The sequence below is a fragment of the Biomphalaria glabrata genome, chromosome 7 (genome assembly GCF_947242115.1).
Source record: "Biomphalaria glabrata chromosome 7, xgBioGlab47.1, whole genome shotgun sequence".
In the NCBI taxonomy this organism is placed as follows: domain Eukaryota; kingdom Metazoa; phylum Mollusca; class Gastropoda; family Planorbidae; genus Biomphalaria; species Biomphalaria glabrata.
Genome location: NC_074717.1, coordinates 29,017,800 through 29,041,295, shown reverse-complemented (window position 1 = coordinate 29,041,295; position 23,496 = coordinate 29,017,800). Strand labels below are relative to the sequence as shown.

The 23,496-nt window shown below is 44.4% G+C and overlaps 1 protein-coding gene across 1 annotated transcript in view; it reads left to right on the top strand.

The window, feature by feature from the left end:
- LOC129927128 (mucin-2-like) overlaps window positions 1–23,287 on the top strand; it is a 32,105-nt gene extending 8,818 nt beyond the window's left edge. The window contains exons 2-7 of the mRNA XM_056034352.1: window positions 813–5,612; window positions 5,951–6,112; window positions 6,243–6,542; window positions 6,756–7,403; window positions 19,398–19,488; window positions 22,621–23,287. Coding sequence (XP_055890327.1) covers window positions 813–5,612; window positions 5,951–6,112; window positions 6,243–6,542; window positions 6,756–7,403; window positions 19,398–19,488; window positions 22,621–23,287 — 6,668 coding nt within the window. The remainder of the gene's footprint in view (window positions 1–812; window positions 5,613–5,950; window positions 6,113–6,242; window positions 6,543–6,755; window positions 7,404–19,397; window positions 19,489–22,620) is intronic.
- Window positions 23,288–23,496: the final 209 nt, after the last annotated feature.

The following is a 23,496-nucleotide window of genomic DNA, read 5'->3' as shown; positions in this document are numbered from 1 at the left end:
CTCTAGATGATAAGAGAAATGGAGAATCGTAAAACAACATCAGTGATAGGAAAACTTGACCTGCTCTCTAGATGATAAGAGAAATGGAGAACCGTAAAACAACATCAGTGATAGGAAAACTTGTTCCCCTTTTTTTTTTTGAAGGTGAAACATTTTTCTATCGCTCTCTCTTTCTCGCTATCCCTCTCTCTATATCTCTATCACTTTTTTATCTCTCTCTGTCTCTAACACTCGCTCTATTTATCATAAACTCTCTTTCTCTCACTCTCTCACTATCTTTCTCTCTCTCTCCCCCTCTCCTTTTCACACCATCACTCTCTTTTCCTCTCTTTCTCACTCACTTTCATTCTCTCCCTTTTTTCATCTCTTTCCCTCATTCTTTTCTCATTCACTTTCTCCTATCATTATCTCTCTATCTCGGGTCTCACTCTCTGTCTCTCACTCTCCTATTAAGCGAAAGGCTAAATTCCCTGAGAGCCGCTGACCCAATAAATAAAACAAAGCGGTCAGCGGCGAGACGTTGTTGCTCCCCCCCTGTTATGTTGCATTGATTCACCCCCCCCCTGTTATGTTGCATTGATTCACCCCCCCTGGTATCTCAGTCTCTCCCACGCTCTGACACATTGGCCGCAGTAAGGATGAAACAGTTGGGAAGGGTTAGAACATTCATGTTTATTGATATTGATAAGTATCAAATTAAAAAAAGCAGCGTCAATATAGAAGCTGTTGGACAGATAATCTTCTTCCTTTCTCCTTTACCCAGGGCACACCCACACCTACCCTCTTCAACCAAAACAGTCGCTGACGAACAGTTTCACACAGCCACATAGCCCAACCCACAGCCACACCTACAGCTCAAGGTATCACTTCTGTCCTCCACATAGCCCAACCCACAGCCACACCTACAGCTCAAGGTATCACTTCTGTCCCCCACATAGCCCAACCCACAGCCACACCTACAGCTCAAGGTATCACTTCTGTCCCCCACATAGCCCAACCCACAGCCACACCTACAGCTCAAGGTATCACTTCTGTCCCCCACATAGCCCAACCCACAGCCACACCTACAGCTCAAGGTATCACTTCTGTCCCCCACATAGCCCAACCCACAGCCACACCTACAGCTCAAGGTATCACTTCTGTCCCCCACATAGCCCAACCCACAGCCACACCTACAGCTCAAGGTATCACTTCTGTCCCCCACATAGCCCAACCCACAGCCACACCTACAGCTCAAGGTATCACTTCTGTCCCCCACATAGCCCAACCCACAGCCAAACCTACAGCTCAAGGTATCACTTCTGTCCCCCACATAGCCCAACCCACAGCCACACCTACAGCTCAAGGTATCACTTCTGTCCCCCACATAGCCCAACCCACAGCCACACCTACAGCTCAAGGTATCACTTCTGTCCCCCACATAGCCCAACCCACAGCCACACCTACAGCTCAAGGTATCACTTCTGTCCCCCACATAGCGCAACCCACAGCCACACCTACAGCTCAAGGTATCACTTCTGTCCCCCACATAGCCCAACCCACAGCCACACCTACAGCTCAAGGTATCACTTCTGTCCCCCACATAGCCCAACCCACAGCCACACCTACAGCTCAAGGTATCACTTCTGTCCCCCACATAGCCCAACCCACAGCCACACCTACAGCTCAAGGTATCACTTCTGTCCCCCACATAGCCCAACCCACAGCCACACCTACAGCTCAAGGTATCACTTCTGTCCCCCACATAGCCCAACCCAAAGCCACACCTACAGCTCAAGGTATCACTTCTGTCCCCCACATAGCCCAACCCACAGTCACACCTACACCTCAAGGTATCACTTCTGTCCCCCACATAGCCCAACCCACAGTCACACCTACACCTCAAGGTATCACTTCTGTCCCCCACATAGCCCAACCCACAGCCACACCTACAGCTCAAGGTATCACTTCTGTCCCCCACATAGCCCAACCCACAGTCACACCTACACCTCAAGGTATCACTTCTGTCCCCCACATAGCCCAACCCACAGCCACACCTACAGCTCAAGGTATCACTTCTGTCCCCCACATAGCCCAACCCACAGCCACACCTACAGCTCAAGGTATCACTTCTGTCCCCCACATAGCCCAACCCACAGCCACACCTACAGCTCAAGGTATCACTTCTGTCCCCCACATAGCCCAACCCACAGCCACACCTACAGCTCAAGGTATCACTTCTGTCCCCCACATAGCCCAACCCACAGCCACACCTACAGCTCAATGTATCACTTCTGTCCCCCACATAACCCAACCCACAGCCACACCTACACCTCAAGGTATCACTTCTGTCCCCCACATAGCCCAACCCACAGCCACACCTACAGCTCAAGGTATCACTTCTGTCCCCCACATAGCCCAACCCACAGCCACACCTACAGCTCAAGGTATCACTTCTGTCCCCCACATAGCCCAACCCACAGCCACACCTACAGCTCAAGGTATCACTTCTGTCCCCCACATAGCCAAACCCACAGCCACACCTAGAGCTCAAGGTATCACTTCTGTCCCCCACATAGCCCAACCCACAGCCACACCTACAGCTCAAGGTATCACTTCTGTCCCCCACATAGCCCAACCCACAGCCACACCTACAGCTCAAGGTATCACTACTGTCCCCCACATAGCCCAACCCACAGCCACACCTACAGCTCAAGGTATCACTTCTGTCCCCCACATAGCCCAACCCAAAGCCACACCTACAGCTCAAGGTATCACTTCTGTCCCCCACATAGCCCAACCCACAGCCACACCTACAGCTCAAGGTATCACTTCTGTCCCCCACATAGCCCAACCCACAGCCACACCTACAGCTCAAGGTATCACTTCTGTCCGCCACATAGCCCAACCCACAGCCACACCTACAGCTCAAGGTATCACTTCTGTCCCCCACATAGCCCAACCCACAGCCACACCTACAGCTCAAGGTATCACTTCTGTCCCCCACATAGCCCAACCCACAGCCACACCTACAGCTCAAGGTATCACTTCTGTCCCCCACATAGCCCAACCCACAGCCACACCTACAGCTCAAGGTATCACTTCTGTCCCCCACATAGCCCAACCCACAGCCACACCTACAGCTCAAGGTATCACTTCTGTCCCCCACATAGCCCAACCCACAGCCACACCTACAGCTCAAGGTATCACTTCTGTCCCCCACATAGCCCAACCCACATCCACACCTACAGCTCAAGGTATCACTTCTGTCCCCCACATAGCCCAACCCACAGCCACACCTACAGCTCAAGGTATCACTACTGTCCCCCACATAGCCCAACCCGCAGCCACACCTACAGCTCAAGGTATCACTTCTGTCCCCCACATAGCCCAACCCACAGCCACACCTACAGCTCAAGGTATCACTTCTGTCCCCCACATAGCCCAACCCACAGCCACACCTACAGCTCAAGGTATCACTTCTGTCCCCCACATAGCCCAACCCACAGCCACACCTACAGCTCAAGGTATCACTTCTGTCCCCCACATAGTCCAACCCACAGCCACACCTACAGCTCAAGGTATCACTTCTGTCCCCCACATAGCCCAACCCACAGCCACACCTACAGCTCAAGGTATCACTTCTGTCCCCCACATAGCCCAACCCACAGCCACACCTACAGCTCAAGGTATCACTTCTGCCACCCACATAGCCCAACCCACAGCCACACCTACACCTCAAGGTATCACTTCTGTCCCCCACATAGCCCAACCCACAGCCACACCTACAGCTCAAGGTATCACTTCTGTCCCCCACATAGCCCAACCCACAGCCACACCTACAGCTCAATGTATCACTTCTGTCCCCCACATAACCCAACCCACAGCCACACCTACACCTCAAGGTATCACTTCTGTCCCCCACATAGCCCAACCCACAGCCACACCTACAGCTCAAGGTATCACTTCTGTCCCCCACATAGCCCAACCCACAGCCACACCTACAGCTCAAGGTATCACTTCTGTCCCCCACATAGCCCAACCCACAGCCACACCTACAGCTCAAGGTATCACTTCTGTCCCCCACATAGCCAAACCCACAGCCACACCTAGAGCTCAAGGTATCACTTCTGTCCCCCACATAGCCCAACCCACAGCCACACCTACAGCTCAAGGTATCACTTCTGTCCCCCACATAGCCCAACCCACAGCCACACCTACAGCTCAAGGTATCACTACTGTCCCCCACATAGCCCAACCCACAGCCACACCTACAGCTCAAGGTATCACTTCTGTCCCCAACATAGCCCAACCCACAGCCACACCTACAGCTCAAGGTATCACTTCTGTCCCCCACATAGCCCAACCCACAGCCACACCTACAGCTCAAGGTATCACTTCTGTCCCCCACATAGCCCAACACACACCCACAGCTACAGCTCAAGGTATCACTTCTGTCCCCCACATAGCCCAACCCACAGCCACACCTACAGCTCAAGGTATCACTTCTGTCCCCCACATAGCCCAACCCACAGCCACACCTACAGCTCAAGGTATCACTTCTGTCCCCCACATAGCCCAACCCACAGCCACACCTACAGCTCAAGGTATCACTTCTGTCCCCCACATAGCCCAACACACACCCACAGCTACAGCTCAAGGTATCACTTCTGTCCCCCACATAGCCCAACCCACAGCCACACCTACAGCTCAAGGTATCACTTCTGTCCCCCACATAGCCCAACCCACAGCCACACCTACAGCTCAAGGTATCACTTCTGTCCCCCACATAGCCCAACCCACAGCCACACCTACAGCTCAAGGTATCACTTCTGTCCCCCACATAGCCCAACCCACAGCCACACCTACAGCTCAAGGTATCACTTCTGTCCCCCACATAGCCCAACCCACAGCCACACCTACAGCTCAAGGTATCACTTCTGTCCCCCACATAGCCCAACCCACAGCCACACCTACAGCTCAAGGTATCACTTCTGTCCCCCACATAGCCCAACCCACAGCCACACCTACACCTCAAGGTATCACTTCTGTCTCCCACATAGCCCAACCCACAGCCACACCTACAGCTCAAGGTATCACTTCTGTCCCCCACATAGCCCAACCCACAGCCACACCTACAGCTCAAGGTATCACTTCTGTCCCCCACATAGCCCAACCCACAGCCACACCTACAGCTCAAGGTATCACTACTGTCCCCCACATAGCCCAACCCACAGCCACACCTACAGCTCAAGGTATCACTTCTGTCCCCCACATAGCCCAACCCACAGCCACACCTACAGCTCAAGGTATCACTTCTGTCCCCCACATAGCCCAACCCACAGCCACACCTACAGCTCAAGGTATCACTACTGTCCCCCACATAGCCCAACCCACAGCCACACCTACAGCTCAAGGTATCACTACTGTCCCCCACATAGCCCAACCCAAAGCCACACCTACAGCTCAAGGTATCACTTCTGTCCCCCACATAGCCCAACCCACAGCCACACCTACAGCTCAAGGTATCACTTCTGTCCCCCACATAGCCCAACCTACAGCCACACCTACAGCTCAAGGTATCACTTCTGTCCCCCACATAGCCCAACCCACAGCCACACCTACAGCTCAAGGTATCACTTCTGTCCCCCCGGCTCTCTACGGCCCTCAACTCTTATTCTGTCGCGGGTTGCAAGCCTTTAGAGAATACTAGGCAAATGTTTGGACCTGACTCAACATTGAAGTTTGAACCCAGACAATCCACGTTTAACTAGGTTGAAAAGGAGCATTAAGACTTACTTATACAAATCCTATTTAGATTAGCTTATCTTTTTTTTTAATGTCAGCTATGTTTTCATAAAATCTTAATTTTTATCATTATTTTATAAATATTCATAATCAGGCACATCCCAATAAACCAACAGTCGTTCACACATGTACAAATACATACATCTAAACAACATCCCCACAGGTATCACTACTGTCCCCCACATAGCCCAACCCACAGCCACACCTACAGCTCAAGGTATCACTTCTGTCCCCCACATAGCCCAACCCACAGCCACACCTACAGCTCAAGGTATCACTTCTGTCCCCCACATAGCCCAACCCACAGCCACACCTACAGCTCAAGGTATCACTACTGTCCCCCACATAGCCCAACCCACAGCCACACCTACAGCAAGGTATCACTTCTGTCCCCCACATAGCCCAACCCACAGCCACACCTACAGCTCAAGGTATCACTACTGTCCCCCACATAGCCCAACCCACAGCCACACCTACAGCTCAAGGTATCACTTCTGTCCCCCACATAGCCCAACCCAAAGCCACACCTACAGCTCAAGGTATCACTTCTGTCCCCCACATAGCCCAACCCACAGCCACACCTACAGCTCAAGGTATCACTTCTGTCCCCCACATAGCCCAACCCACAGCCACACCTACAGCTCAAGGTATCACTTCTGTCCGCCACATAGCCCAACCTACAGCCACACCTACAGCTCAAGGTATCACTTCTGTCCCCCACATAGCCCAACCCACAGCCACACCTACAGCTCAAGGTATCACTTCTGTCCCCCCGGCTCTCTACGGCCCTCAACTCTTATTCTGTCGCGGGTTGCAAGCCTTTAGAGAATACTAGGCAAATGTTTGGACCTGACTCAACATTGAAGTTTGAACCCAGACAATCCACGTTTAACTAGGTTGAAAAGGAGCATTAAGACTTACTTATACAAATCCTATTTAGATTAGCTTATCTTTTTTTTTAATGTCAGCTATCACTTCTGTCCCCCACATAGCCCAACCCACAGCCACACCTACAGCTCAAGGTATCACTTCTGTCCCCCACATAGCCCAACCCACAGCCACACCTACAGCTCAAGGTATCACTACTGTCCCCCACATAGCCCAACCCACAGCCACACCTACAGCTCAAGGTATCACTTCTGTCCCCCACATAGCCCAACCCACAGCCACACCTACAGCTCAAGGTATCACTACTGTCCCCCACATAGCCCAACCCACAGCCACACCTACAGCTCAAGGTATCACTTCTGTCCCCCACATAGCCCAACCCACAGCCACACCTACAGCTCAAGGTATCACTTCTGTCCCCCACATAGCCCAACCCACAGCCACACCTACAGCTCAAGGTATCACTACTGTCCCCCACATAGCCCAACCCACAGCCACACCTACAGCTCAAGGTATCACTACTGTCCCCCACATAGCCCAACCCAAAGCCACACCTACAGCTCAAGGTATCACTTCTGTCCCCCACATAGCCCAACCCACAGCCACACCTACAGCTCAAGGTATCACTTCTGTCCCCCACATAGCCCAACCTACAGCCACACCTACAGCTCAAGGTATCACTTCTGTCCCCCACATAGCCCAACCCACAGCCACACCTACAGCTCAAGGTATCACTTCTGTCCCCCCGGCTCTCTACGGCCCTCAACTCTTATTCTGTCGCGGGTTGCAAGCCTTTAGAGAATACTAGGCAAATGTTTGGACCTGACTCAACATTGAAGTTTGAACCCAGACAATCCACGTTTAACTAGGTTGAAAAGGAGCATTAAGACTTACTTATACAAATCCTATTTAGATTAGCTTATCTTTTTTTTTAATGTCAGCTATGTTTTCATAAAATCTTAATTTTTATCATTATTTTATAAATATTCATAATCAGGCACATCCCAATAAACCAACAGTCGTTCACACATGTACAAATACATACATCTAAACAACATCCCCACAGCACTCCCGCACTCATTTATCTGCATAGCCACACTCACATCTACATATCCAAAGTCATAGATCTCCATACCAACAATCATACATCTTTTTACCCCAAAAATGACACATCTCCACGCTAACACATTTTTAAACACGTATTCGTATATCTAAATACTCGCACATATTTCAATGATAATAACTAGTCGACCGTCAGCGTAGCATACGCTGATATTTTGCATGGCCGGCCTTAGGTGACTGCAGTGGGCTCGCATTTATGCGATCTCAGTGGGACCCGCACTTTCATAGGACCCGCGCTAATTCTAAGTGTATAAACTATTAAATTAAACCATTGTTTAACTTATAACAGACTTCACGCGGCCTCCTGTCGATTTACCAGGAGCTCCTGGAAATCGCCTGAAATTGTAAAATCCTGGAAATATCCGCAAATTATTAAAATATTTAAAAAACTCATACAAATCTCATGAATAATATAAACAAAAATTGTCATTTTGGGGTGTCATTCAATATGGAAAAGGCCAATCCTACTCGCGATTAAAAAAAAAGGCATTATCCCGAAATTTTGGAATCTGGTTAAAGAAGCTTCTCACGCCTCAAACTAATGAAGAATTACTTTAGTTCAACCATGGTTCAACAATTCTCGTAGATGGATTGAAACATTTGGTAATTCTTGCTATTGATCGTGATCTATCTAGAAAACAGTATGACTTCGCTACACGCAAGGCTCGTAAAGTAGTTCTGTACATAGTAAAGAATGAATAAAATGCAAAGAATTTATTTTTTAATACAAACTCTTAAATTTCACTTATTATCCGTGGCGCAACTCTAGTTCGTCCGACTTGCAGAAATAAGAGAGTGATATTTCCTTTACTTCTTCTCGTCCAAACTCCTGAGCGAAGAAGTTTTTATTTAAGGTTTACAAGTGCTCACTTTAACCACTACCAACGGCACATCAAGTCGACATGAAAGTTCCTCCCGTGTCCTCTTCCACTGCGTTGTATTCAATCTTTCATGTCGTTGATATTTACTGGCAACAAAAACTTTTGTCTTTAACATACCCCCCTCCCCAAAATAGGAAAAAGTCGCTGCACTGTGAAAATGGCAACTCAAACACAAAACACCTTCTGCGGAGGAGCCGCCATTTTGAGGGTAAACAAACAAATGACTTTCTTAGACAAATTGAAATTGACACCAAGTTAAAGAAGGATAACTCCTGTCTCAGATGACCACTAATTCAGTCCATTCAAATGCTTTCGAAATGAATAAATGCGTGATGATATTGGCGCATTCTTTTTTAATCATACTGAATTTCATGGTTTTAATAATTAACAGCAAACAATCAAGTTATTGAAAACAAATTAAAGCACCTAAGTCTACATTTTTTTTCTCTCTCTCTCTCTCCATCCTTCCATTCATCTATCAAAGCCGAGTGTGTATTCGCGAATTGTCTAAAGTTCTCAGTCATAAAATAACGCGTAGTGACGTTGAACTCAAACTGTCACGTGACATCAGATCGCCATGTGCTGCCATCTGTGCACACGTCAATACCACAGCCCTGAATGCTCCTTTCACAATTAGTCTCCTCAATGAAGCATGAAAGAAAAGTTGGTCCACACACAATTAAGTGTAGGGCTGACTGAAAGTACAAAGTAATTGACAAGCACTCATTAAAAACATAAAGTTTATACATATAAAGTTTATGTAGTAGTGCGTGCTATTTGGATTGTAAACATTGAAAAGAAAGCCTCATTTTCCTACCAATAACCTATATATTGGTTCATTGTTTCATCTTATGCAAACGGTTTTTAATCGTTTAAACCGAGTGGGAATCCTCATTACACGAAACTACGTTTATAAGGCCTACATGAGTTATAACGTGACATATGGAAATCAAATCCATTTCATTATTAAACAAGAAAAAAAGAATCTGTTTCTATTTTTTTTTATTCGACTAAAAACTAATTTAAAAATAAAAGGGTCACAGTTAGAAAAAAGTCAACCATCCTCATCTCATGAGCATCTTTTTTTTTTTTTTTTTTTTTTAAAGAAAAAAAAAGTAAAATATTTTTTTTTTTAATTTTGGGCTGGAAAACAATATTGGAACAGCTCGAGGAGTCAACCAAAAGACAGGAAGTCGAGTTGTTATTTTATTTTTAAATCTTTTCCGTTTCTCACCAGTTGGAAATAACTACACATTTATTGGCTTACCATTAATACCTTTAAGCCCAGTGCTATTTTTGCATACACTGATGGGTCGGCATCAATAGATTCTGGAAGAGCAGACTATGGAGCCTATATCGTCTTTTTTGGCTCTAAAAACAGTCAAAAAATTTGGACCATGTGTAAGTGTTTGCAGTTTTGATGCGGAGACCATGGTAGTCTGTGAAGCCTTAAAAGTCATTTACTCTCAACTCGGCGAGGGACATTTGAGGGCAACACAGATTGTTGTGGTCACTGACTCAAAATCTGTACTACAGGCTTTGCAAAGCCCCGGACCATGGCCCCCCAATATCAACACTGTCATCATGGCTTTACATAACATTAAACAACGCTATAACACCCCTGTAGGTACCGAGTCACATAGGTGTGACTGGCGACACAATTGCAGACTCTTTGGCCCACCAGGGAGGGCTAATTCCACCCACTGAACAGGCTGTAAGCTTTCATCAAGCCCTGGCTATAATACAAAAAAAGAGAAATGGAAAAGTGGTTTGAGTGCTGGGACAAGTCCCAAAAAGCCCGTGGAATCTGAGGCGCACTGACCGCACTTCCCCGTGGTGGAGGCTGTCCATGCCTGAGCAAGCTATTATAGCACAGTGCAGGACAGGCCACTGTCCCGTTGGCTCAAATTTCTCGCGGCTATGGCCAAATTTTGATTCACGGTGCCCCCGCTGCGGGGAAGAAGAGGAAACCGTGCCTCATATTCTGTTTGACTCCCCCAGACTTGCTGATCTCCGTCTCGACAGGTCTGGGAAACCCAAAATTCTCGACCTGTATGGCGACATTTATGCAGTACGCAAGACAGCAGGGTTTCTGTCCAGGGCTTTTGCAAGAGAGGATTTGAGCCTCTCAAGCCCTCACTCAAATGGAGTTTGATGATGATGTTGATGATTGGCTTACAAAGGTAATTGGTATTTTTCTAAGTGTTTATTCACCAATCCCTTATTCTGTTGGGGCACCACACAAGATTTGTCTTTCTCCATTCTTCTCTGTCTTTGGCCTTGGATAGAACGTCGTTCAATGACAGGCCTGTCCATTCTTTGATGTTGTCTTCCCATCATTTTCTCTGTCTCCCTCTTCGTCTTTTTTCTGGTACTGTTCCCTGAAGAAAAGCATTTGCAACCCCCGAAGACCTTGTATAGCAGGTGATCGTGGGGTCCAATGGCTGCAGTCACCCTGTCTCTGATCTCTTCGTTTGTGATGCGATCTTTAAATATGATACCCAGGATCCTTCTGTAGAGGCCCGCACCACCCGCACATGGCTAGCTACACCTCTGCATTGGGTTGTTACTTAACTCAAACTGCGGTTGTAAGATGTGGTTGTAACATGGGCCCCAGACTTGCCTAATGAAAATGAACACGAAAGTACACGTTTGACCTTCTTTCGATTGTTCATCAGTTCAATTGTATGTATAGATTTCAATCAATTATTGACCGACATCTATAGACCATTCAAAAAAAGGCAAACAAAACTACAACTATGTTTTCTAGAGTTGCGAAGTTTATTACAAAACGTTCTCTGCATGTTGTACACAATTGTTTACTGATGAAAACAATGGAACCTAATTTTTAAAAAATTTTCTTAATAGAGTTTTTACAATGAACTCACTGACCTAAAAAAGTGTGCATTGTTTGACACGAGTAAATGTTGCACATTATTATTGGAAGAGTGATCTTATTATTTATCTAATAAGAATTGTATTTGTTATATTTTTTTATTTACAGCATCCAATTCAGAAGTACCTAAGTACTAATCTAATCGAATCTGATATCTATTCCCCAAATACCTGTCACTAATTGATAAAGAAATCTCTTAATTGTCGTCACGTGAACCTAAAAATATACACAATACATTATTTTACTAAAAAAAGCACATTTAATAATTTTTATTATTTTTAAGAAGGAAAATAAGATTCAATGTACAAGTTATCTATTTCTTTCTTCTAAATTATGGCATGCTTTTAATTTATTATTCATAAGTGGATCTTTTATTCGAGCTTATGAAAAAGTGTAGGGGCCTCCATAAAACTTCTGCCCATGTGCCTCCACATACTTACACCCGGCCCTGGCTATTAATGCATCAAATTTAGATCCATTGAAGGGGAGATTATTCCCTTCCTAAAAGTCAGTGTGGGAAGGAAACAAAAAAGCCTAGATTGTCTCTACTGAATCGACCCCATTCGACAGAGAAGGCCTCAACACTGACCTGCAACGTAATAACCTGTGGGAAGTTTAGAGACCAATAGCTCGTTGCCACGCCGTACAGATCTATGACGTGGCAACGAGCTATTGGTCTAAACTGCACATAGGTTGTGACGTTGCAACTCAGGCCTTCTATAATGACTGGTCTCGACTGAATCCAGCTAGTGTCTCAGTGAGAAAACACGTGGGGAAAAATACTCATAGATAATACAGATTATTAGTATTATTATTATTGCTATTATTAGCATTAACGTTATCTCGCTAAAAAAAAATTAGATCTATATACCCACATCAAAAGGTAGCAGTGATGTCACGTGAACAAAAAATCGTCAATTCCTAAAACTGAACAAGTCCAAAGGCCAAGCTAACTCACCGACTATCTGAATGGCGGCTATTTGGAGTGTGATTCTACTAGGCAGTGACACTGTAGTACTTGTGTGTGTGTGTGTGCATAATGTCTATACTGTGTCTGGTTTTACCAGGCAGTGACATTACAGTACTTGTATGTGTGTATGTATGATGTATATACTGAGTGTGATTCTACTAGGCAGTGACACTGTAGTACTTGTGTGTGTGTGTGTGCGTAATGTCTATAATGTGTGTGTTTCTACTAGGCAGTGACATTGTAGTACTTGTATGTTTGTGTGCATGTATAATATCTATACTTTGTGTGTGTGTGTGTATAATGTCTATACTGTGTATGATTCTACTTATCAGTGACAGACACTGTAGTACTTGTGTGTGTGTGTGTGTGTATAATGTCTATACTGTGTATGATTCTACTTATCAGTGACAGACACTGTAGTACTTGTGTGTGTGTGTGTGTGTATAATGTCTATACTTTGTGTGAGTGTGTGTGTGTGTGTTATGTCTATACGGTGTGATGTGTGTGATTCTACTAGGCATTGGCACTGTAGTACTCGTGTGTGTGTGTGTGCGTCTATAATATATGTAAAACACCTAACACTTTGGTCTAATAAAAAAAAAAGGTTTGACTTGACTTGTGAGTAACTGATGCCCATCTTGTCAGCTCGACATGGCCTAAAACAATAACAACAATACATTTAAGTTGTTTTTTTCTGTTGCTCTCCCTGTCAGTTATTGAGATGTAGATATCTTTATGTTTTTAAATAAGTTTTTTTTCTTGCTAGTAGTTCTGGGTGGCTGCTCAGAAAGTAGGCTAACTGTTGGAAATAACGCATAAACAATGTAAAAGTATCATAACAGAGAGAGAGAGAGAGAGAGATTAGTGTTCGTGTTTAGAACAAAAAAAAAAGGTGGCAGAGAGAGAGAAAGAGAGAAAGAGATTGGGAAATACGTGACTTGTACTAGATATTTTATACTGACTTTATGTTTATTTGCCAGCTGATACGCTTCCACGACTGTCTCTCTCCCCCCTCCCCCGTCTCTCTCTCTGTATTTCTATTCCCCCTGTTTCTCTCTCTCTCTCTCTCTCTGCCTCTTTCTCTCTCTCCCCCTGTCTCTCTCTCCCCCTGTCTCTCTCTCCCCTCTCTCTCTCTCCCCCTGTCTCTCTCTCCCCTCTCTCTCTCTCTGTATTTCTATTCCCCCTGTCTCTCTCTCTCTCCCCTGTCTCTCTCTCTCTGTATTTCTATTCCCCCTGTCTCTCTCTCCCCCTGTCTCTCTCTCTCCCCTGTCTCTCTCTCTCCCTCTCTCTGTATTTCTATTCCCCCTGTCTCTCCCTCTCTCCCCCTGTCTCTCTCTCTCTCCCCCTGTCTCTCTCTCTCTGTATTTCTATTCCCCCTGTCTCTCTCTCTCCCCCTCTCTCCCTCCCCCTGTCTCTCTCTCTGTATTTCTATTCCCCGTGTCTCTCTCTCTCCCCCTGTCTCTCTCTCTCCCTCCCCATGTCTCTCTCTCTCCCCCTGTCTCTCTCTCTCCCTCCCCCTGTCTCTCTCTCTCCCCCTGTCTCTCTCTCTGTATTTCTATTCCCTCTGTCTCTCTCTCCCCCTGTCTCTCTCTCCCCCTGTCTCTCTCTCTCTGTATTTCTATTCCCCCTGTCTCTCTCTCTCTCCCCCTGTCTCTCTCTCTCCCTGTCTCTCTCTCTCCCCCTGTCTCTCTCTCTCTGTATTTCTATTCCCCCTGTCTCTCTCTCTCCCTCTCTCTCCCTCCCCCTGTCTCTCTCTCTCTGTATTTCTATTCCCCCTGTTTCTCTCTCTCTCCCCCTGTCTCTCTCTCCCTCCCCCTGTCTCTCTCTCTGTATTTCTATTCCCCCTGTCTCTCTCTCCCCCTGTCTCTCTCTCCCCCTGTCTCTCTCTCTCTGTATTTCTATTCCCCCTGTCTCTCTCTCCCCCTGTCTCTCTCTACCCCTGTCTCTCTCTCTGTATTTCTATTCCCCCCTCTCTCTTTCCCCCTGTCTCTCTCTCTCCCCCTGTCTCTCTCTCTGTATTTCTATTCCCCTTGTCTCTCTCTTTCTCTCCCCCCTGTCTCTCTCTCTCCCCCTGTCACCCTCTCTCTCCCTGTCTCTCTCTCTCTTCCCCTGTCTCTCTCTCTCCCCCTGTCACTCTCTCTCTCCCTGTCTCTCTCTCTCTCTGTATTTCTATTCCCCCTGTCTCTCTCTCCCTCCCCTGTCTCTCTCTCTCCCCCTGTCTCTCTCTCTCTGTATTTCTATTCCCCCTGTCTCTCTCTCTCCCTCCCCCTGTCTCTCTCTCCCCCTGTCTCTCTCTCTGTATTTCTATTCCCCCTGTCTCTCTCTCTCCCCTGTCTCTCTCTCTCCCTCTCTCTGTATTTCTATTCCCCCTGTCTCTCTCTCCCCCTGTCTCTCTCTCTCTCCCCCTGTCTCTCTCTCTCTGTATTTCTATTCCCCCTGTCTCTCTCTCCCCCTGTCTCTCTCTCTGTATTTCTATTCCCCCTGTTTCTCTCTCTCTCCCCCTGTCTCTCTCTCTCCCTCCCCATGTCTCTCTCTCTCCCCCTGTCTCTCTCTCCCTCCCCCTGTCTCTCTCTCTCCCCCTGTCTCTCTCTCTGTATTTCTATTCCCCCTGTCTCTCTCTCCCCCTGTCTCTCTCTCCCCCTGTCTCTCTCTCTCTGTATTTCTATTCCCCCTGTCTCTCTCTCCCCCTGTCTCTCTCTCCCCCTGTCTCTCTCTCTGTATTTCTATTCCCCTTGTCTCTCTCTTTCTCTCCCCCCTGTCTCTCTCTCTCCCCCTGTCTCCCTCTCTCTCCCTGTCTCTCTCTCTCTTCCCCTGTCTCTCTCTCCCCCTGTCTCTCTCTCTCCCTCCCCCTGTCTCTCTCTCCCCCTCCCCCTGTCTCTCTCTCTCTCCCTCTCTCTCTCTCCCCCTGTCTCTCTCTCCCTCCCCCTGTCTCTCTCTCCCTCCCCCTGTCTCTCTCTGTATTTCTATTCCCCTTGTCTCTCTCTTTCTCTCCCCCTGTCTCTCTCTCTCCCCCTGTCTTTCTCTCTCTCTCTCTCCCTGTCTCTCTCTCTCCCTGTCTCTCTCTCTCTCTCTTCCCCTTCCTCTCTCTAACTCTCTCTCTCTCTCACACATACGTCTTAAAATTGTTACATTTTTTGTATCATACAGATAGATTTTTGTTTCTCTCTCTCTCTATTCTATATCTTTCTTTCGGAAGCTTTTTTTCACTCTTTTTTTCTCTTTTTTCCTCTATAGTTTTTTTTTTAGTTCTGTTTCTTTATTTTTCTCTTTTCCACACTCTCTCTCGATGGTTCTTTCGTTCTCACTATTTTTTCTTGTTTGCTCTCCTCTCTCTTTCTCTCTCTCTCTCTCTCTCTCTCTTTTACCTTTTCTCTTTGCCTCTTTTTCTCTTGTGAAACTTATTTTGTGGTACTTTTCTGAGAGGCATGTATTCCACAGGTATTGCTTTACATTCTAAGCTTAGCCTAAATGACTTAATGGCCAATACTTCCACAACTTGTTTCATTCTGTGTTCTGACAGCCTCTAAAAGTATCAATAATCATATTAGTCGTTGTTTTCTATCACGACATGTTATAATGACAAATGGTTTCAGGAAACACATTCCTTGATGCACATTCTTTATCGGCCTGCAGGCCCATGTAGGCCGACATTGAACACAAATGAAACACGGGCCGTATTCTCGCAACAAATTCATCAAAGTCCATTACGTTACATGGGGAACAAGTTTCGAGGGCTGGATTAGGCCGCGGGTCGTAGTTTTAGTTGCAAATATATATATATATATATATATATATATATATATATATATATATATATATATATATATATATATATATATATATATATATATATATTGTTACGTATTTCTGAATTTTCTGGCTAGATGTATTAGTTGGCACACAAATAAAAACACAGCAAAGAACTTGACGACTAAACTTTCAGTTTCATATAACTTTAATGACTATTAACTCTAACAATTCGTTACTGTAACATGTAGCGTAGAAGACTGTACAATATCTGTCAGTTTACAGTTAGCTATACTTTGTTGAAATTCATCTCTTCTCAACTTTCCTCGAGCCGTATTCCACAGAACAGACCAACGACACACTTCCCAGTGTCGCTCCAGGTCTCCCAAAGCTGAACCAAGTCGTACTCAAGTCTACCGAATCAGAGCCGCACACGTCTTACATCGACTGTATCGACTGTAACGGCTCAAGTCCACTGTAGTTCGCTGTATAGACTTTAACGACAGTAGTCCACTCCAGTTAACTCTACCCTAGTTAACTTGCATCGAGTCGTACACATTTCTCTTCCACAGAGCCGCACACGTCTTACATAGTCTGTATCGACTGTAACGGCTCACTCACGACTCCATACGACTCCATACGACTGACTTTCACATTAACTTTCTGGCTTATATAGAGTCCCTAATCGCTTCTTCAAAATATGCACAAACACTCCTAGTATCCTCTGGAATAACATGTCAGGAAACGTCACATCCTGTCTTTATTTATACACGTAGATTCCAGAAAACATCGGCTGCAGTGTCATCAAGTCGGGGTCACACGTAGTGACCTTTATCTGTCACAGTTCATTAGTAACTGTCCCCCTACTTAGATCTGTTCGTCCCCTGGAACAACACGTGTGGACACGTCACATCCTGTCTTTGTTTATACATGTAGATTCCAGGGAACACTAGCTGCTGTGTCATCTCGCCGGGGTCATACGTTGACCTCTACCTATCACTGTTCATTTGTAACAATATATATATATATATAGAGAGAGAGAGAGAGAGAGCGAGAAGAAAATGAGAATGATATGGAATAACAAGATAAGCCAAATATAAGAGCAAGGAGAGAGAGAGAGGGCGAGAGAGAGAGAGAGAGAGAGAGAGAGAGAGAGAGGGCGAGAGAGAGAGGGCGAGAGAGAGAGAGAGAGAGAAAGCGAAAATGGAATCTAGGTTTGGGGCCAACCTGTACAATCTAGGTCAAGACAGAGTTTAACAACTTGTGATGGTGCGACTAAATCGTGGAGTGAGCCGTGACTAACGAAATGGAGTTCCATATGGAAGGAAAAAAAACAAGAAACTAAAGCTCTGGTGGGGAAAAGTTGGAAAACAAGGAGCTCAAGGATTCTCAAAACTCAATACCAGCAAACCTCTGTGAACCTTATTGGTTTAAAAGAATATTTTCAATCTGAGGACTGTTAAATCTGCCTTGCCTTCATGCTTCTCATGACGAGTCCTATGGCCTATACATTAACATATTAAATCTATCTATCTATCTATCTATCTATCTATCTATCTATCTATCTATCTATCTATCTATCTATCTATCTATCTATCTATCTATCTATCTATCTATCTATCTATCTATCTATCTATCTAATTATCTATCTAATACCTAAATTGACCTGTAATTGATAATGTAGATTTTCCCTTCATGGAGACAAATCTAAAAAAATAGTAGGCCTAAGTCTCTCCGGTGTACGTACGTATTGGGTTATATTATCTAGTTGGCAATACTCATTTTGCAATATGGCGTCTTTGACAATAAATATTAAGTCTACGTTGTATTTTATTTAGGAATCCTCCCAATGTTCATTATATAGCCACCACATTTCTCATATTGCTTTCTTTTTTCTTTATCTCTTGTTATATTTTTAGAACGGGATCATAACAAAGTGTAAACAAATAGCACTCAATCGAGTGAGAACATCTTCACTTCTAGACTCTAATCACATTAGTTTAAGAACCTCTCTTCTACTTGATAGTACTAGGTAGAGGAAAAAAAAAAGAAAAAAAAAGTATCGTTGAAAAGTGATAGCGACTGGCATTATCATAGGTACATACTAGATCTAGATTATGTGGGGAGGGAAAAAAAACACAACTTCCCTGACTCGGTTGGAGATTCCGGTCTATGCTCCATAGATCTAGTAGTACAACACTGGCACGAGGAACTGACAGTTTTAGAGACAATTCATCATGGCACTACTGTTTATTGATGGTGTCAATTCTGTGTGTCAGGGCGATGGTAGAAAGGGTTTATATGTTGTTTACAGAGAGGTATTCATGGCCGTAGCCAGATCAATAGGGCCAATATAAAACTGCGAAACTTAGTTGAAATCGTCATGCTTTGAAAAAAATGGGTCTAAGTTTTATTATTTATTTCCGTTTTTTAATGTGGGTGGGTTATTGTTAAGGTTATGGCTGATATTAAGCTATGATTAGCTTCCATCTAAAAATGTAGAGAAAAAAAAATCTTTTTTTTTTTTTTTAGGCTTTTTTTCTCTTGTTTGAATGTATCTTGCCCAAAACGTCTTCTCGGTGAATCGCAAGCATTCTTCCTGGTTTCCATTGCATCACATTGTGTCGCTGTGACTGTCGTAAGAATCCCTTTATAGAAGAAGTCTTAAGAAATCCCTTTACAGAAGAAGTCTTAAGAAATCCCTTTACAGAAGAAGTCTTAAGAAATCCCTTTATAGAAGAAGTCTTAAGAAAGCTCTTTTAAGCACATCTGAACTCACTTAATGGCTTACATTTTTATATTTTAAATTACATTTTGTTTACTTTCTAAGATCTAAAATGAAACATAAAAACATTTTTTTTTTTTAATCGTAAATTTACTATGACTTTTAAAATAACTGAAATTATTGTCAATGTATTTCCTCTGGGCGCCTGAAGATCGATTCCAGAAATAATGTTTTTTACATTTGTTTCAATGACTCCGTCTCTAAAGCTAGAGCATCACTCCCCCATCTAGCCAGAATAGCGCATGTTACAGCATTGGCCCTTCTCTGTGATCTTTTTCTCAAGGGTATTATTTCTATTTTAAAATCCTTGTGTTTATTTAGGTCTAACTTTTTCTGCATTCAAACAAAATACCCAAAGGGCTGAAAATGGGTTCAAAAGGTTGCAGATTGTGCTCAACGACTCCAGAGAGAGGTAACTTACTGTGTCATTGCTACCAAACGAAAAATCCTAAATTCAAATTCGCTTTTTAAAACAAAATTATGTGTCTTGTTTGATATATAAGAAATATTGAAATTGTACAGATTAAATAGCTCATGTTATGTACTAGAAGCACCATGACTCCACTTTTCTTTGTGGAAGTGTCCATGTTTAAATTTAAACACACTTTTCAATGACGTCATTAGAGTATGTCAGAAAATAATGCGATGGTAGTCATTGTCTGGGCGAGTAATAGCTCTTCGGATTGTCGCCATGAAGGTCCCGAGCCCGAGCCCTGCCAGCTTCCATCCCTGCAGGACGTTATCAGCTTCATGTCTGAAGAAACACCCGAAATGAATCAAGCCAGGGGGGGGACGCAAAAAGTCACGTTCTCCTTTCAGACCCTACGATCTATAGGGCTGATGATGTTAAGGTCATCTGTTTCTTTAGCCAACGGTTAACGAACAGGGTCTCATGTGGTCAGCAAAACGACCAACCGCCTTTACTTCCCAAACTAAAGTCAGCCATTAGAGCTGGGTGGACTCAAGGGCGCCCCAAAAAATCCAGAAATTCAAAGTAAAGCGCGCCAACAAAATACAGGCGTTGTTAATCTCTGTTTTTTTTTTCACGCCTCCACTGCCAATCGTAAGAAGAAAAAAAAACAGGCTAGATATTTGAAATTCAGAAGAAGCGCGGGATTCGACAATCATGGGGAAGATAATTATAGCTTGTGGTTGCAGAAGTGACCCACTAAACGTGCTTAGCTTCGTCTTATTTTCGTCTGGTAGCACCTGTTGCGATCTGTCATTAATACAAACAAAATAGAAACCAAAAACAAAATGTGGATACTGTGGATATTGAAAACAGCTGCTTCAATCCATCATGGATACAAAGATATTGAAAAAAACAATTTGTGTAAATCTTCGAATCTGTCAGTTTCTTTTGATTTAATCAATATAGGCCTACATCTTTACAGTTTCGATTATAATCAAACATTAGACTCGACTCTTCTTGTATTATATTATTCGGCAAGTGATTATCTTCTTATCATTTCTCTCCCATTCTCACGCTCTCTAAATTCAACTAATCTTGCTAGAACTGTCTTATCTTCAAATGTTATCTGCGCCCTAGAGACAATGCGCTATATTTGTCTTGTGCATAGCACCATTAGATATACAGATGTACTGCATGTATCATGTGCAATGTTTGAGTCCAAGTTGAAGCCAAATTATTAGAATCATTCATTGAGAGAAAATCAAATCTTTGTAAAATGTGGCTCTGGTGTTGGGCAGTTACTCTATGAAGAGGCATTTCAGCTTCAAATCATTCTCAGCGCTGAAAATAATGTCGAGGTTCGGGGCAAAGTCTGGACGTGCCAACAACATAAACACAAATCAAAATGTTAGTTTAGGAGCAGAGGGAGATAGTAGATCAAGTCGGATGAGAATCAACTGTAGTGGGGGGGGGGAGGAGAGGTGAAAAGTTGAGGTCGTAACGAAACTGTTGGTGGTGAGTGTTTTTGTACTCACACAGTAACTGTAGTGTGTGTGGGGGGGGGAGTGATGTGGGGCACCCTCCACCGCCCCAACTCATATGTGTTTTACAAAAATGTGTGTGTTTGTGTATGTGTGTAAGTATATATCATCTCTGTGTGTGTGTGTAGCACAGAGAAATGTCTACATGGGAAGCTATGACGAGTGTTTGAATGTGTTCGTGACAGATTGAAGAGCGAGAGAGAACAAAAGATATTTTTGATAGAGAATGGACAACAACAGATAGAAAGTCAAAAGAGAGACAGCAGAAGTCAAAGATGACCTTGAGATGGAGATGGACGTTGAAAGCGATGAGAAAATGAACGACAACGAGAAAAAGAGAAACAGAAAGAAAAGAAAAGTGAGAAAAAAGAAATTGATGAGAGAGAAAAAAAGAGATTGATGAGAGAGAAAGAAGACATTGATGAGAGAGAAAAAAGAGATTGATGAGAGAGAAAAAAGAGATTGATGAGAGAGAAAAAAGAGATTGATGAGTGAGAAAAAAGAGATTGATGAGTGAGAAAGAAGAGATACTGAAAACCATGCCAATCATGTAATGCATTAGTATGTAAGTTATGTTCCTAGTGTTCCACGAGGTCTCAATAGGTGTTCCTCTAACTACTGAATAATTATCTAGTATGCTACCACGTGAAATGATCGCTGTAAAAAAAAGCCAAGTGTTACGCTAAATACTCAGAATGTGCGAAGTGTTCCGTTAATAAAGAAGTTTGAGAAAAACTGATCTAATGCAGTCAACATCTATTGGGTTTTATTCTCCAGCGGATGCTCCTTTCTGTTCCTACTCGTTAGAAGAGCACATCGGTCAGATATGTGAACTGAAGGCCTACTTTGTATCAAGTGTTTGTCTTTTTTCATTGGCTTGTACCTGATGAAGGCCTCCTGACCCAAACTTTGTGTTGTTGTTTTTTTTTACTTTTGGTTCAGCAGTTTCCTATAAGTAATTAAAGTAAGTCTATTGTAGTTTTTAGTTTTATGACAGTTGTTCACTTCTGCAGCAGCAAATCTGTGTAGTTTTTAAACCAAGAGGTGAATGCTGGGAAAATTAATGTAATAAATTACAAGCACTCCGCCCTCTCCCCCTTTTCCAACTGGGACTACATATTAGGTTCCGGTTCTCATCAATAATCGTGGCGGCGGAACCTGTTCGAGATTTCCGGAATCGCAAAGCCTATGTGTAGAGTTTCACTCAGAAAGAAAGTGATTTCATGTATTGGGTCTTTTAACTTCAGGGGTTTGAGGGGTGGGGGGGGGGCAGGGAGGGGGGAGTGATGTGGGAGGTCACGCTGTTTAACTCGGAGAGGAGTTTTAAGACAAGTCAAGGTGACCTAACAACGCACGTGCTGTGGATGATCTGCTGGTGTCTTGTGTCAAGGTGACCTTCCATTTTTTCTCGTGCACACAAACAAATGGTACAAATACTCAATGGGAAGCCCGCGATCTTTCGGAGTTGTTAAAAACAAAGAAATGTTTGTTCTAGCCGCTGGATACTAGACTTCTATTTCATTCTTAAAAATAAATTCAATCATTTCTATATAAGTAAATCTGTTCATGGTGTTTTCTTTCTTTCACCCAGTCACCACACAGCAACTCACCACACACCAATTCACCACACAGCAACTCACCACACATCAGCTCACCACACAGCAACTCACCACACAGAAATTCACCACACATCAGCTCACCACACAGCAACTCACCACACAGCAGCTCTCCACACAGCAACTCATTACACAACAATTCACTCCACATCAACTCACCACACTGCAACTCACCACACAACAATTCACCACACATCAGCTCACCACACAACAATTCACCACACAGCAGCTCTCCACACAACAACTCACCACACAACAATTCACCACACATCAGCTCACCACACATCAGCTCACCACACAACAAGTCACCACACAGCAGCTCTCCACACAGCAACTCACCACACAACAATTTACCACACATCAGCTCACCACACATCAGCTCACCATACAACAATTCACCACACATCAGCTCACCACACAGCAATTCACCCCACATCAACTCACCACATAACAACTCACCACACAAAAATTCACCCCACATCAACTCACCACACAGCAACTCACCACACAACTATTCACCACACATCAGCTCACCACACAGCAACTCATTACGCAGCAATTCACCCCACATCAACTCACCACACTGCAACTCACCACACATCAACTTACCACACATCAGCTCAACACCCTGCCACTCAATAAAAGAACTCTGTTTCTAGGTGAGCAGCTAACAGCAACTCACTTTATTAATAGACTCTAAACGTTGATATATTCTTGGCCTCCATGTTCTGTTTTATTACTCATTCGAATGTTAACAAGAAAATTCTCTACCAAATCATGCTATCAACAACTCTAATTAGTTCAGCCAGTCAGTCTGTCATGAATGGTCGCTCCCTACAGGTCACTAAGGT